At 40.6% G+C, this 16608-nt stretch overlaps 1 protein-coding gene across 3 annotated transcripts in view; it reads left to right on the top strand.

Annotated features, from left to right (window-relative positions):
• The window catches only part of CNRIP1 (cannabinoid receptor interacting protein 1), a 33336-nt gene extending 20879 nt beyond the window's left edge, over positions 1 to 12457 (top strand). For 2 of the 3 annotated variants that reach the window (XM_011984992.1, XM_011984991.1), the window contains one exon: positions 2633 to 3649. In XM_011984992.1, coding sequence (XP_011840382.1) covers positions 2633 to 2797 — 165 coding nt within the window. In that variant the 3' untranslated portion in view covers positions 2798 to 3649. Of the gene's footprint in view, positions 1 to 2632; positions 3650 to 12139 lie in introns of those variants that run through there. The other variant, XM_011984993.1, reaches the window with a different exon arrangement.
• The last annotated feature ends 4151 nt before the right edge of the window (positions 12458 to 16608 follow it).

Raw genomic sequence — 16608 nt, 5'->3', positions numbered from 1 at the left:
TTTCTCTATCGTCCGGGCTGGAATGCAGTAGCATGATTATAACTCACTGCAGCCTCAAACTCCTGGGCTCAAGCAACCCTCCTATCTCAGTCTCAAATATAATATATATATACACACACATATATATACACAATTTTTTTTTTTTTTTTTTTTGAGACAGGGTCTTTCTCTATCGTCCGGGCTGGAATGCAGTAGCATGATTATAACTCACTGCAGCCTCAAACTCCTGGGCTCAAGCAACCCTCCTATCTCAGTCTCACAGGGTGTGCCACCAAACCCAGCTAATTTTCAAACATTTTTTGTAGAGACAGGGTCTCACTATATTGCCCAGGCTAGTCTCAAACTCCTGGTCTCAAGTGATCCTCTCATCTTGGCCTTCCAAAGTACTGGAATTACAGGTGTGAGGTGCCATACCCAGCCAAGTATAATTTTAATTGAATTAATACTTCATGTTCTTCGTGGTACTCTGCTTAGTTCACGTAACAATGTAAGATAAAAAGTATATTAAATACTTTACATTTAAAAGTACCACATGGTATTCCATTATATAGATATGCCACAAATAGTGCCTTAAAGATGGACCTTTAGTGTTGCATTGTTTACTACTCTAAACTTTGTGATGTTCTTAAGATAAATTATAAATGGAATTGCTGGGCCTGAATGTACTCACACCTTTAGCTTCATACAAATGATCCTTCCAAAAGGCTAATTCAATTCCCATTAGCAGCATTTAGAATACCTGTTTTCTTATAGCTCACTAAAAATGGATATTTCTATTTTTCTTAACTTTGAGGTATAGTTTACATGTAATTGACTCATCTTAAGCATACAGTTCAATGAGTTTTGACCAACATATATGTACAGCCATGTAACCACCACCCCAATCAAGATGTAGAATGCTTCCATCACCCCTAAAAAGTTCCCTCTTGTACATTTGCATCAATTCCCCTTCTCACCCCAGGCCCTAGATAACCACAGATGTTTCCTGTCAGTGTAGATTGCATTCGGTCACTATGTAGATGGACTCATACAGTATGTGTTTTGGGGGCCTAGATTCTTTTGCTCAGCATGTCTTTGAAATCCACCCCTGTTGCTCCTTGAATCAGCATGTCTTCCTGTATTGTTCAGCAAAAGGTCATTTTATAAATATACCAAAACTTGCCTATCAACAGGTGAATAAACATTTGGGTCAATTCCAACCTGGGGCTATTGTGAATAAAGCTGCTGTATGCTTATATAGGTCTTTAAGCCACAACTCTCTAAAAAGAGATAATTCACTTTCATACCTGGGAGGTCTGTGGACTCTAGGTATATCATCCACTATTTCAAATCAAGCAAATTTCCCAAAGGAAAGCCTAGATCTTGTTTTGGGATCAAATTAGCAGGATGAGGCAATGGTGCAAGATATACTTTTGAGAGCATCTTGGAAAGCTATCCGGGAAGCACCTGATCACCCTCCTCCTGTATCAGCAAGAAGCATAAGACTCCTAATGCTCACTGCCTTCCTCTGTCCATGTCTTCTGGCTCATGACAAGTCTAAGAATACTGCCAAGTCAGTCCCTGTCCCCTCCCATGACAGGGGAGGGTCAGAGGAGAAAATAACGACAGGCATCATGTGGTTTAATGCCAGATCCCCTAAATAGCTCCAGAAGGCAGTAGCAGGGTCAGGCTACCCCACAGGCCACTTGAGCATCTGCCCAGTGGCCTCCAGGGTATTCCATGTACTCTTCTCAGCGGCAAGAGATGTGTGCTTTATACCTCAGGAGAGCTCTGTGCAGTGATTTACAGGGCCTGCCTTCTGGAAGTAGAATGCAAACTTCTTAAGAGCAACAATCCTGCCCTATACAAATTTTTATACATGCATAGTAGATACTCAAATATGGTTTTGGATAATGTATAAGCCCAAGATGTAGGCATGGACTCCTGACTTATAAGTACTCAATGTTTAGTAGTTAAAATAGAGCCTTTAACAAACACTTCCAATGAAATATTTTTCTTTGGAATTAAAACTAATGGTGGAAATTATATCTTATGTAGATGTATTGCACATAGGTTGTTTTGTACCATTGTATTTTGAGAAAAGCCAGTAAACCTTATTCCTCCTTTTCCCTTTGCCATTCCCCTTCTGTAGCAGGGACCATTTGGGGGGTGAATATGGGGGTTTGTTTTAGAGACAGAATCTTGCTTTGTTGTTCAGGCTATTCTGGAACCCCTGGCTTCAGGCTAGCATCCTGCCTCAGCCTGGGGTTACAGGCGTGAACCACTGCACCTGGCCAGCAGGGGCCATTTTAGAGTAAGCTTTAAAATTCTAAGTTTTCAAAAAATTAAACTTGAAAAACAAGATAAACTTTGGAGTTATTTTTCTTAAAAGCAATATGATAGCAAGTGGCACACACGCAATGGAAATCAGATTTTATAGAGAAGAATGGTGTACAGACAGCTTTTTAGGAAAATATCTCCCATCACAAAGGAGGGAGCTAGACCACTAAACGAAAGGCTTCCGAGCCTTGCAGACCAAGAGAATCTGGACCGGGTCTGCTTGATTATCCAGGAGCAATGACAGTAATGTTAGCTCTCTTCTATTGCTCATGGCAGAATGAGGTTTTTATCGGGCATGTTTCTCTTCCCTCAGTTCACAGACATTGGGACCTTCGAGACGGTGTGGCAAGTCAAGTTCTACAATTACCACAAGCGGGATCACTGCCAGTGGGGAAGCCCCTTCTCCGTCATTGAGTACGAATGCAAGCCCAACGAGACACGCAGTCTGATGTGGGTGAACAAGGAGTCCTTCCTCTGAAAGTGGCTCTTTCTGATGCTGCTGGACAATCTTTTCAGAAACCCACTTTTAGATAAACCAGCGCAAGCCTTAAACAAGGCACGCCGCACCACTGCTGTTCCCCATCTGGTCCCGATGACCTACTAGCCCTGATTATTTTGAAAGTGTAATTCCCCTCTGATACAATGTCCCTCACATTCAAGATGGTGATGTACCACCCCCGAGAATACTTCCGTCTGTATTTTGTGCTGATGTTCCTGCATCCAGTTGTTCTCGGTCATACTATTGACCACTCGTGACCGGAGTTCAGTGGCCCTGGCAGGCTTGTCCTGCTCTTGACTGTTCCACTGACTGACTATGGTGTTTTGTTTCCAAGTAAAGTGATTCCTCCTTTTTTTGGTTCAATGTTAAATTTAAAAATAACCATGTGTATGGGTCCTCCCATGTGTAATACGGTAACATGTAACTTGCAGTGTTTGTCAGCTTTCAAAGCAGGCTTTGTGAAAATGTAACACAAACAGCAGCGAGTGGGGCTCCAATGTTGTGCTTCCTATCAACAGCTCTACTCTTTCAGGGAAGGATGATAACAAACCAGAAGGACAATTATGTACGTATTTATAATGTATTAAAACTCTTGTAAGTAACTTAAGGTATTGTGCAATGGCCTAGCCTAGTAGAAATGGGGGAAAAGCATTGCCGTGGACCATTGTTAAAGTGACAGGAGTTGTAGGGTTACCCCTTTGACAAGCTTCCACAGTCTTCAGACATGCACATTGATGGCATCCCTACATTCTTCTTCACTTGAACTTTGTAAAACTGCATATGGACCTGTAATCAACTTTTGATATTTCTTAATAAAGGCATTGAAAATCATGCCCTGATTTGCATTCTTAATTTGGGCAATAGCTATCTAGCAGGGGGATCCCTGCTCTAGGCCAGCTTCATTCAGGCCTCTATGCTACAGGATGAGGGAATGCATCTGGAGTAGAATTAGCACACCTATTCATGAATCAAGTCTGACCTTTTAGCAGGATTGCTCCAGCCAAATTTAACAGGGCTAGCACAGGCCCAGGTGCTTGGTGGGCAATCAAAAAATGCTTGTCCCTATCTCGCTCCACTACTCTTTCTGTGGTGACCCCTCCCCAGTTGGTGAGCTATGTGGTTCAGTAGCAGGAGAGCAATGGTGCTATAATAGTGTGTTTACGTCATGGTTGAGGCCTCCTTGCCTACTTCCAGCACCTTGCACAAAGCCCATATACCATACAGTTTAAGGATAAATTCCATAAGAAGTAAAGAAACTTCCTCTTGAAAAGTAACATGCTATTTTCCAAAAATATTGTAATATTTACTTGGGCAGCACAATCCTACTGTGTTGGAAAAAGTTGGTTGGGGATTGTTTGTTTTTGCTACCTGTAAACGCTTCTTATAAGAAAATGCAAGCTGCTGGAGTATTTTAAAGAGTTGATTCATTGTAGAACTGAATTTCAAAGGCTGGCACTCAACACCTTTTCCACCTGCAAATAGCTTACCTGCAGTGATGCTGTACAGCCACCAGGGAACAGCAATGCCTTGCCTTTGGGGATCATAAATGATGTTAAAGGAGTGTAACATGTTTCTCAATAAGCTTGTTTTTTTAAAAAAAAAAAAAGTCTTCATTACAATTGCTAAAACATAAGTACTAACCCATTCCTAATCACTATTTTTTAAAACTAAAACTCAATTATTTGAACAGACATTGAGATATTTAAAACAATAGATTTACTATAGAGGCTTAGGTTTTCTTCCAGAATATCCAATAGAAATGCAGAGTGATTAAAACGCTTAAAATAAAAAGTGGGAACTACACATTTTAATTTAATATTTACTAATTTGGTTAGTAAATATTTTCACTGGTGAAACACTTTTCCAAGCCAGTGACTAGAGCTTGAGTATTTGTGTTAAGGGTGGAGACATTATCATGACATTTGCAATAATCCATAGTTTTTTTTTTCTTTTTTATTTTTTGAGACAGTCTCGCTCTGTTGCCCAGCTTAGAGTGCAGTGGCATGGTCTCGTCTCACTGCAACCTCCACCTCCCAGGTTCAAGCAATTCTCTTGCCTCAGCCCCCTGAGTAGGTGGGATTAGAGGCACGCAGCACCATGCCCAGCTAATTTTTATATTTTTAGTAGAGATGGGGTTTCACTATGTTGGTCAGGCTGGTCTCGAACTCCTGACTTCGTGGTCTGCCTTCCTTGGCCTCCCAAAGGGCTGGGATTACAGGTGTGAGCCACCGCACCGGGCCCATACTTTTTTTTTTTTCTTTTTCCTAACTAAAGGCTTTATTTAGAGTTTGAAACGAGTCAAGGCAGACATGGAGGAAACATGTCCTGGGATAACTGCTCACACTGTCCCACAAACGAGCCAGAAGATGAGCCCTGGCAGAGCACCTGGAGCGTGTGAGTCCTGCTCACATCTGGGTCACCACACCTTTCTCTGTCTCCATTTGCTTATCTCTAAAACAAAGGGTTAGACTAGAAGAATTCTGAAGCCTTTTGAGAGTTATGGTTTGTATCTCTATTTTACACTCCTTTAAAAAAAAAAAAAAAGGAAAGTGTGTGTGCATATCTGTGTATGTTGTATGTGTATGTATTTCCTTAGGGCCAGAAGTCAGGTGGAATCAAGGGAGGTGGGGAGGAGATGGAGATGAAGTAACAGAAAAACTTAACAGCTAATCTGCACGTTAAGTGATCTCTCCTGGCATATACTGTTCTACTTATGATTGGGCTCCAGCCCAGTCTCTCTGGCTACTTTTCACATAGCTCTCCTCCTACTCCAAAATTTGAGTGCTCAGCTATATCGAGCTGCTGAGTTGTAACTTTGCCCCTCAGCCATCTGGAAGGGCTATTTTTACACGAGTTGTAGCCACGTCTCTCTACCTCCAAGCATCAGATGGCTACCCAGAAGCTTGAGGAACTAGGCCATCCTTCCAATTATGATGATGACTAAAACACTTTTGAACAGGTGGAAGAATAGAAATGCCTTGAGTTTATATTTTGTGACACCTCGCTTATTGAGAAGTCACTTATCCAGCCATCTAAACTATCTGGATCACAGTTAAGAACAGAAAACATGCCAAAAAATAAAGATCCCTGTCAGATGTCACAAAGTCCATTCACTAAAGGCTTGGGTCTTCTCTCAAGTCCTCATGACTCCTATTTTAGACACAGTTCTAACAGGTGGGGTGATCTGGTTTCTGACTCTTACAAAATTGGAAGTAGAACAATTAGAGGGAAGAAGACAATTTGTAGAGGTAGATATACTGAAAATATTCTTTTTTTCAGAGAGGACAGAAAACTATAAAAAGCAGACAAAGTAAGTCAAAAGAATAGCAGATGGGGACATCTCTATGCTGTAGGTACACAGTCCTGTACTAAACCACAGTAGTTTCTGTAGATATCAAAAATTGATAAGCATAATGATATTCCTGATTAATTTAGAAAGAGGGCCCATTATCGTCAGCAATGTATCATGGTTCAGTGTTTAAAACTCAGATTCTCCACCAAGCGTGGTGGTTCATGCCTGTAATCCCAGCACTTTGGGAAGCTGAGGGGGGTAGAGTGCTTGAGGTCAGGAGTTCAAGACCAGCCTGGCCAACATGGCAAAACTCCATCCCTACTAAAAATATAAAATTTACTCAGCATGGTGGAGCACACCTGTAATCCCAGCTACTTGGGAGGCTGAGGAAGGAGAATCACTTGAACCCAGGAGGAGGAGGTTTGCAGTGAGCCAGGATCACGCCACTCCAGCCTGGGCTTCCGAGGGTATTCCGTCTAAAAAATTTAAAATTAAAATTAAAATTTAAAAAAAAAATTCAGATTCTGGGTGAAAATACCTCAATTTAAATCCCGGCTCAGCTGTTTATTAGCTGAGTGGTCTTAGGCAAGTCACTTAATACCTCTATGCCTCAATTTTCTCATTTGGAAAATGGAGATAATAGTATTTACCTTGCAGAATGGTTATGAGGATTAAATAAGTTAATGCACATTAAAAATTTAAAACAGTTCCTGGCACATAACATCATTATTCGGTATATTTCATTAAGAAAGAAAGGGAGGCCGGGCACGGTGGCTTATGCCTGTAATCCCAGCACTTCGGGGGACCAATGCAGGCGGCTCACTTGAGCCCAGGAGTTTGAGACCAGGCTAGGTGACATGGCCGAACCATGTCTCTCTGAAAAACACAAAAATTAGCTGGGCGTGGTGGTGTGCAACAGTGGTCCCACCCACTCAGGAGACTGAGGGGGAAGGATTTCTTGAGCCCTGGAGGTGGAGGTTGCAGTGAGCTGAGATCCTACCATTATACTCCAGCCTGGGTGACACAGCAAGACTCTGTCTCAAAAAAAAAAGTAAAAGAAAAGGAGTAATACATTTTCAAACAAAATTATTTAAAATGCCAAGAGAAAAACTAAAGGAGTTTAAAAAATAAAACTTATTTTCCTAAAATATTCCATGAATGGATTTCAGATAATGGCCAAAGGTTATACTCTATTTTGATGCTTGGAAAGGTAACATTTTTAATTATTTAAAAATAGTTTAAAATAGTATATTTTAAGATATGCTAGAAAGACTTTTTCCACAAACAGGCATCTTAAGTCTCCTATATAAAGATACGGTTTTGAAGAATATACAAACATCAAGACAGAATCAGAAAACTTAAGATTTTCTGATTTAAAAGATCAAGGTCAAGAATGATGTCAGTTTCTTTTGTTATTTATTTTAATCTTCTTAACAGCTCTGTGAGGTAGGCAGCATGTGTCATGTCTCCATTTTACAGAGGAACAATGTCTCAGAGATTCAAAAATAAGGCTCAAATTTAAACAGCTCATTTTATAAGAAGCTACTTTATTTGATCTTTAGTTTTCGCATTTATGAAATGGTGATAATAACATTCACTTCACAACATGTGTTAGGATTAAATGATATATCACACGTAAAGTTCCTTGTTTTTCTTCTCCCCATCACTGTTCTCTTGACAAATGTATTTCATTTAAAATCACCTCATTACCTGCCCACTCTCTTGCAGTGTTTGTTTTTAAAACCTGGTAGTTTTGCCTTAATTTGTTTGCAGCCTAGTAGGTAGCTTGTTTTCCCAAAGAAAGTTACTGTGGATATACTAATTGTTGCCAACAATTGTTGCCAACAAACAGAAGTATTCAGTTGCTAGAAACTCATTTGCCTATAGTTCTCTTTATAGCAAATTACTTGCACATAATATTTTCTCTTTGAAGCCATGTTAACTACAGTTAGAGCACTAGGTAAGACTAAAATTTTTCCTTAACAAGTAGGGTATTTCATTCTCCACTTGCTAACAAATGAAAAATACAGTATTTTTGGCCCTACTTTAACAGTAATCCTGACATGCATTCTAGTCTCTGGTTACAGTGAATTTCTTATTCTCCTGCAGATCTACTAAGTCCAAAGCAGTTTTCTTGCCACTGCACAGCCTGTTCCCTCTGCTTGGAATGCCCTACTCCATTTCCTACCTTGTAAACGCCTTCAAGTGCCAGCTTAAATGTCACTGTGAAGTCTTTCCTGACTCCTCTAAAACGTTGAGTCAAGAAAAATATTGAAATATTGTTTACTCAGATATTTTACTATCCTATTTCTGAAAAGCTTTACCACCCTCAACCTAACTTCTGCTTTTCTTAAGATCTCTGGACAGCTTCCACATCTTCTCACTGACTCAGGGAAGATGAGCTGACTCAACAAAAAGGTGATGAGATTCTAGAAAGAGCTGGCTGGCTGGCTAGCTGGCTGACTGGTTGCAAACTAGCCAACAAGAAGTTTGCAATGTATCAGCCTTTATGGGGTTAGTTCTCCTGCTCCCTTTAAAGGAGACTAAAAGTAGGAAAGTGGATGAGAAAGAAAAAAGTTTCTGAATTCTCTTACTGACTTTGTTCCAGTGAATTTGCCTTGTCACGTTCGTATTATTAATGATGATAGTCCTAAGGTATGTTATTCTTTGAAGTTTATGAAGTTGTTTATTTTCATCAGGGTAATCACTTGTGCTGCTTACCAAATGTTTCCAGCCCTCCCCCATCAAGGCACATGATAGGATCTGACCTCCGTGGCCTGGGCTAGGGCCATGTACTGGTAGCTCTGGCTAATGAGTTGTAAGCAGAAGTGACACATGTCATTTCAGGCTGAAATTATTCAACAGTCTGTGCAATGCCAACAGAACTCTCTTTCCCTTTGCCGTGGCAAATAGCCACTTTTGAGATGATTGATCATCTTATGTCCTGGAGTGAGAAGATATGTCATAGAACCCTAGCCAACTTTTGTTGGACCCATGGCATAAGTGAGAAATAAACTTTTCTCCCCATATTTTATTGTGAAAAATGTTGAAATGTATAGAAAAGTTGAAAGACTTGCATAACACACATTCCCATACCTATCACCTGGATTTCACAGTTAACATTTTGCTGTATTTGCTCTATCCCTTATCTGTCCTTTATGTTGTATCACTCTGCTTTTTTGGGGTGGAGAGATGAACAAGAAACTATTCTACAAACCATCACTAAAATTCTGGGGTTGCTCATTACTGCAGCATAACCTTGCCTTTCCTGATCCGCATCTGGGGAATCCAGACCACCTACTCTTCTTTTCTACTGAAGACAGTAAAGTAAAACTTCTCCAAAAAGAAAAAAGTAATAGTTTGACGTTGGTTCTAAGAAATCATTTCCTACCAGGGAAAGTCAGAAGTCACAAGGTAGATTAGGAGAAGGATTAAACCCTCTTTTTTTCCTTCCACAGTCTTAAAAAATAAGCTAAATTGTGACTGACCTAGTTTTGATGAGGCTGTATTTGGAGGTAGAGAGATGAATTAAATGGGGAAAGGAAAGACAAAATTAGCATCCATTGACTATCTTTTGTATGGCAGACATTTTGTATATATATGATCTCATTTGATTTTCAAAACCACCCTGAAAATTACATATGATTTACATTTTTTAAAATGAGGCTATTAAGCTCAGAGAGGTTAGGCTACCTGCCCAAAGTCACACAGCTAGTGTGAATAGAGGAGACAGAATGAAAATCCAAATCAGTATGACTCCAACACGCTTACCCTCCTCTAGAAGTTTACAGACTCTTGGCCTCTGATAGCCAAGGGTATTTCCTTCCACTGAAATGACTATCCTAAGGGGGACGATGGCCCAAGAGGTAACAATGGTGTTAGCGGCAACCTCCCTCCATGCTTGAAGCAGAATTGGAAATGTCAAAATTATTTGACAAAAATATTTTTTGAATGTTCACAAAAGTTCAACAAGCCCACTAAACTTAGGAGCATTGTGAATTTCCCAAAAACGAAACAGCTGATTTTTCCTTTACCTTTATCAGATAGTCACCTCCTTTGACAAAAAAAAATATTTAAAAATACTAATGTTTTTTCCTAACTCAAAACCCAGTTGGAATCTTGATCTTTTCACAGTTTATTTTTTAGGCTTGTGTTTGGTGTGAAGATCTATATGATGTGTATATGAGTGTGTGTGTAAGGTCCTTAATTTCCCCCCAAATCTAGATGGTTACACTTTGAAATGCAATTCATATGACCACGCTGAGAGTCTATTTTCAGAGTTTTCATGGCTACAAGCTAATGATGTTGGATTCCTATTAATTAATCTAAAAATAATGGGTATGGTAACATAATTTTAAATAATCAGGCTTCCACTAAGGGAGTTTATCCTGGACTAGATAGCTCCTGCTTGACGGGGTAGGATGGGATAGCTAACCAAACTTGCCTGGAAAGACAACCTAAGTACCTATATAGGTCATGGGAATTTGTCCTCACCCTACAGAAATAATCTAACCCTGAATGACAAGTTTCTTCAAATAATTGAACACAGACTACCTTTAACTTTTCTATAGCATTTAACCTTTCCCTGGAGATTTTTATAAGATTAAAGCCTTAAAATGAAGCTTGGATACACTCAAAAGGGTAGCAGGAGGGAGCTTTTTGGGGGGATGGAACTATTCTGTATCCCGATAGCGGCAGTGGTTGAATGAATCTATACATGTATTAAAACTCATGGCTGTACACACACGTGCACACGCACACACGTGCACACATGCATCTGGTGGACATCTGCTGCCTAAAGGTTCTGCCTTTCTTTTCTTTTCTTTCTTTCTTTTTTTTTTTTTTGAGACAGGAGTCTTGCTCTGTAACAGCCCAGGCTGGAGTGTAGTGGTGCGATGTTGGCTCACTGCAGTCTTGACCTCCCAGTCTCAAGTGATCCTCTCACCTCAGCCTCCCAAGTAGTTAGGACCACAGGTGGCCACCACCACATCCAGCTAATTTTTGTATTTTTTGTAGAGATGGGTTTCACCATGTTGCCCAGGCTGGTCATGAACATTCTGCCTTCTGATCAAAAGCCTAATCCACGTTTACCATTGTCTCTGGAAAACGCCTTAAGGTTGATTGTATGAAGGTATTGCTTTGCCCAGTGTGGTCCTTGGCAGTTCTGCATTGTCTAGAACCTGTGAATCTTTTTGGAGCTTATCTATGTTGGGAGGGAGATTGTCTGAGCAGACTTGAAGGCAGGGGTGGAAGCCACCTGCTGAAGACAATAAGGAGCATTTGGGAGGGTGGGTGGGGAAAATGAGACAGCGCAGAGGGGAGGGGGCTGGAAGGGATCCCACTCCCTCGCTCCTGCCTGCATCTGGTGCCCCAGGAGCTGCTCTTGAGCAATGCCTCTCTAATGAGTTGGCGTGAACTTGTGCTTGTTCCTCCCTCAGGGAACAAGGGAAGACAGGCTTAAAGCTGCTAAAACGCTTGGAGAATATCCAAAGAGAAGCTTGACACAAATGCAGTGTATTAGTGAAAACAGCTTGGGCCTGGCTAAATAGTGGCTATTTTAACAAAACAAACATATGGGAGTTGATGACAATTGTCCTTACAAAGAAACAATCTAGCCCTCTACACAGAGCTTGATGCTTCTTTATAGTCTTCACGGAATTCGCTTCACTGTGGTTTTCTTTCTTTCTTTTTTTTTTTTTTTGAGACAGAGTCTCGCTCTGTCACTCAGGCTGGAGTACAGTGGCACAATTTCGGCTCACTGCAACCTCTGCCTCCCAGCTTCAAGTGATTCTCCCGCCTCAGCCTCCCACGTAGCTGTGCCTACAGGTGCACCACTACCACAGCCGGCTAGTTTTTGTATTTTTAGTAGAGATGGGGCTTCGCCATGTTGGTCAGACTGGTCTGGAACTCCTGACCTCAAGAGATCCGCCTGCTTTGGCCTCCCAAAGTGCTGGGACTACAGGCGTGAGTCACTGCTCCCAGCCAACTGTGGTTTTCTCAAACTTATTCTGGTATCTATTTATTCTCAGGAGTGCCTGGAACAACGACCCCGAGGGATCTCTCTTACATGTGAATGTGAAGAATAAGCACATTCTTCAATGTGTGCCATCATGAGGAACAAATGTTCTTTCTTTCCTCCCCCCCCAAATTATTTGCTTTGCATTCTAGGAGAGGGCTTCTCACAGGCCATCAGAATTATTGGGGATGCTTGTTAAAATGTAGATTCCTAAACTCTACCTTTTTAGACCTGTTAAATTGAGCAAACTCTCTGAGAGTAAATCCAAAGCATCTGCATTTTAATAAGCACTTTAGGAGATTCTTATCATATTAAAGTTTGGAAAACACTACCCTAGGGTTTACTCATTGTACTCCTTATTAAAGTTCATTTATTCATTCAATAAACATTCATGTGCCAGGTCCCCTGGAGGCAGGAGATAGCAATAGGAGTGTGATAAGTAATCAAGTTGCTTATAGCCAAATAATTACAATAAAATGAGGCAAGTGCTATACTAGGAAAAATACAAAATACATCAAAACATAGAGGAGGAGCCTGTGGGAATTGGAGGCAGCTTCATAGATGATATTTGAGCTGCTTTCAGGCATACAGAAGGTACTGCAGGGTATTGGCATGTGAAAATATATGATCCACTCTGGAAGAAGGAACTCTGTGTGGCTGGAGCCTAGGGAAGAGAGAGGCATGGGTTGGGGCGAGGCTATGAGGAGCCTTCTACACATGCTGAGCAGTTTTAGTTCTACAGAAAGTGGGAACCAGAGGAAGTTTTTAAATGTAAAATGATAGAATGCTATTTGAGTTGTGAAGCAATCTTCCTGGAGGCAGTTTGGAGGCAGGAGATGAGAACAGAGTCTTCTGCAGTGGTGAGGGGCGGGGAAGCTAAATGAGATGATGGCAGCTGGGGTCTCTGAGGTGGAGTAACAGACGATGAGACTACAGGAGGGAAGGAGGAGGTGGGAAGCTGACCATGTCCGATAAAGGCTAATCTGAGTCAAGAACCTCATCCAGGGAAGGCGTTTTCAATAGCCACATAACTCTTCCAGCTCAGAATCTGAAAGCAGACCTGATACTCGAGCTTATGAGCAACTCCTAGTGTCTGGGCCCATTAGCAATAGTTTCTACTGTGCTAGAGAATAAGTTTAAAGATATTTGTTAAGTGAAAAACATCACCCCATAAAATATGTGATTAAATGATTCCATGTGTATTTTAAAAGTGTTAAGCACATAGAGAGAGAGAGGATAGGGGAGAGAGAGGCTGAAATTTGAGGAAATGCATAGGAAAGGCAAGATTACTATTAACAAGGAAGACGAGTGGGGTTGGGAGAGACTGGAATTGAAAGACCCCTGACAATTTACTCTGAAGTATTGTGTATGTTTCAATTGTTTTAAACAATGAGTTTTATTGATGCATTGCTTTTACAATTTTTTAAAGCAATTTTTAAAAAGATGCTTACATATCTTCTTGGCTACCACTAGGTGGTACTAGTGGCAGGACAGATTGAACAGCTTTTACACTTCCTGTGTTCGTCCATGACGCTTGCATATCCATCGAATTTTAGACAACTGCATATGGGTTTAACTTCTTAACTTTATAGAGTAAAACAAATACCTTTGCCAATTATTATTAGCATGTGTCTTCAGAGCGTAGGGGTCAAAGTCCACAGATTATTTTTCTTCCTTCTTAGATATAAGATGTAGTATTTTCTATATTTACTTTGTATCAAAACATTTACAAGTATAAAAAAGTGTTCCTTCTGCATCAATCTAAGCTGCACACAGTTTGGTTCACATATATCTAGACATTTCTCAAGCTCTCCACTTTAATGATATTCCCAAGTCAAATCTTAACCACATGCACAAAAATAATGAAACTCTGTGATGGCACTATTCACCTGCTCTCCCTAACTCCAAGACTGGCTTTTCTTTCCAACCACTTACCCTTAATTCTTTTAGGCTGTCATGTTTCCCATCACCTCAGTTGACATGGCAGGAGACAAAAGTGTTGCCACATCCTCTTTCTACACACACCCATGTTTATTGCAACCCATCATAATGCAGCATTTGTGATTTCACTTCTGGAGGCTTTTTTTCCTTTTAAGCAGGGCTTATTGCCTCTTATATCACGGAACAGTCTGAACTAGCTACTGTATTTTCCTTTGTATGAAAACAACACTTCATTCCAAAACGAGATTCCCATTACTGGAGTTTGCATAGTCTAGAAGGGACACAGTGAAAACACTTACATGATCTACTAAGGATACCCATGGGGCCAGCCTGGCACACACAACACTACTCAGTCTTAATAGGTGCAAAGCCAAGAGGTGCCTGCAGTGGCTCTGACTTGGCTAAGACATGCTCCTGGTTGTAATCCTCACTGAGTACTGCATGACTCTTCACCCCCTTACATCACCCCACCCCCAAACCCCGACACCTCCAGCAGGGGCAGTTTGCAGAGTCAGTCTTTGGATGGAACCCAAGAAGAAATTGACCAAGGTTATACAGTTGTATTTGACACACTCTGAGTGGTCAATTGAGCCACCAATAAATACTAGAGAAGAAAGTCAGGAACATTCCATGCATAGGATATTAGCTATTGAATGGATGTTAGCCACTATCCGTCATTAATAATAATGAAGACTACTTTTTTTTGTTGTTTGTCTTTTGAGACAGAGTCTTGCACTGTTGCCCAGGCTGGAGTGGAGTGGTGCCATCTCAGCTCACTGCAACCTCCGCCTCCTGGGTTCAAGAGATTCTCATGCTTCAGCCTCCTAAGCAGCTGGGATTACAGGCTCCCACCACCACATCCAAGTAATTTTTGCATTTTTAAGTAGAGATGTGTTTTCACCATGATGGCCAGGCTGGTTTCAAACTCATGATCTGCCTGCCTCAGCCTCCCAAAGTGCTGGGATTACAAGCGTGAGCCACTGCACCTGGCCATGAAGACTACTGTTTACTTGAACTGTTGCTATTTGACAAGCCCTATTCTAAATTCTTCATATATTTTCTCTTACTCAATTTCTTCAGCCTCCCTGAAAATTATTGCTACCATTTCACAATTGTGAAAACAGGGGCTTGCAAAGTTTCAAGTGACAGGTTCAGGTTTATCTATTTTCAAACCTTGTCTTCTTAATTCCTATCCTATTCTGAAGACAGTTAAGGGCTCTAATTGTTCAGAGATCTTTGCATATCCCCAATTAATGGACTACTGAGGACCTTACTTTCCCCCCCTTATCCCCTAGTTTACTATCATTTTCAAAGGAGAGAGGCAAGGTCAAAGCAAAAAAGTAAATGTAAACCTATCCATAGGCTTTGTACTGACATTCAGCCTTAATTATACATTTCTTTGAATACAAGAACTATACTTTTCTATTACATCTGTCTCCCTTCAGCACCTCACATAATGTTCCGCCCACAGCAGTTTCTCAACACTCTGTTGCTTCAGTAACTGGCTGGCCCCTTGTTCACATCTGGGGTCGAGAAGGTTAGTGATGGGATATAAATCAAAATTTGTGTTGTTCTGTAGGTCAGATTTTTTTGACCATCTGATTTCCCTTACCATGAATCCCTGAAAATTAAAAGTAAATTGATCTCCAAATTGACATATTATTTTATTAGCTGAGTCTAATTTTATTGTTTTGAGAAAAATTAATCAAGATTGCTTGGGGTTGAAAGTAGTAAACAAGAATAAATCTGTCACAACCTTCTCTTTTCTAAGAACTATGAGCTGGAACTTGTTTTCATGATATAATTAGGTAGGGATTTCTGTGACTTAATTTAAAAGCCTGATTTATAATCACTTTTATTTTCAAAACAATTTTTTTTTTCACTTTCTCTGTCTCTGCTACCCCTGAACGAACCTGGCTCTGCTTCTCCAAATTCAATGATATCAGGTTAGCAGGGAGCAAATTTGAGACTGCACAATTCCCGTCAGCTATTAGCTGGGGAGATCTTTTGATCCCCAAGGTCTAAGTTCAATTCTAAAGGCTATGTTTTCTTTTGGACCTATGTGGTAACTCCTATTAACAGTAATAGGTGTTACGCATGAACGTATACCCTGTTTGCCCCTAAGATTTGCCTAAGCATGATTTCATGAGGCCAAACTAAACACATTTTTTTACTTTGGCACCCTTCCCTTCCAGGTTAGGATAAATGTTGGCACTTGGATAAGATTCTAAATGATGAAATGCCAATGCACGTTGCTTCTGCATATGTCATCTAAAATATGTGGCTTCTCAAAATGGATGCCTTTCTTCTCTGCTCAATGCTTGGCCTGGCAAGCCATTGTAACCCTGACAGAGAGGTGAAAAGACATTTCTAAACAAATATTTTCCCACTCAGATATCATACAGCTTGTGCCAGTGAGTGAGATAAACCCAGTCCTAATGTGCTAGTCTGAAATGCTTGTATCCCAGTCTATTTTCCATTGATTTGATCAACATCAGATACTCTAATATCCTGAAATGAAAAACAGGTGTGAAAAAAAGA

This window comes from Mandrillus leucophaeus, unplaced genomic scaffold (assembly GCF_000951045.1).
Source record: "Mandrillus leucophaeus isolate KB7577 unplaced genomic scaffold, Mleu.le_1.0 Scaffold279, whole genome shotgun sequence".
NCBI classification, from domain to species: domain Eukaryota; kingdom Metazoa; phylum Chordata; class Mammalia; order Primates; family Cercopithecidae; genus Mandrillus; species Mandrillus leucophaeus.
The sequence above is the reverse complement of the archived record's forward strand: the minus strand, read 5'-3'. Positions and strand labels throughout refer to the sequence as shown.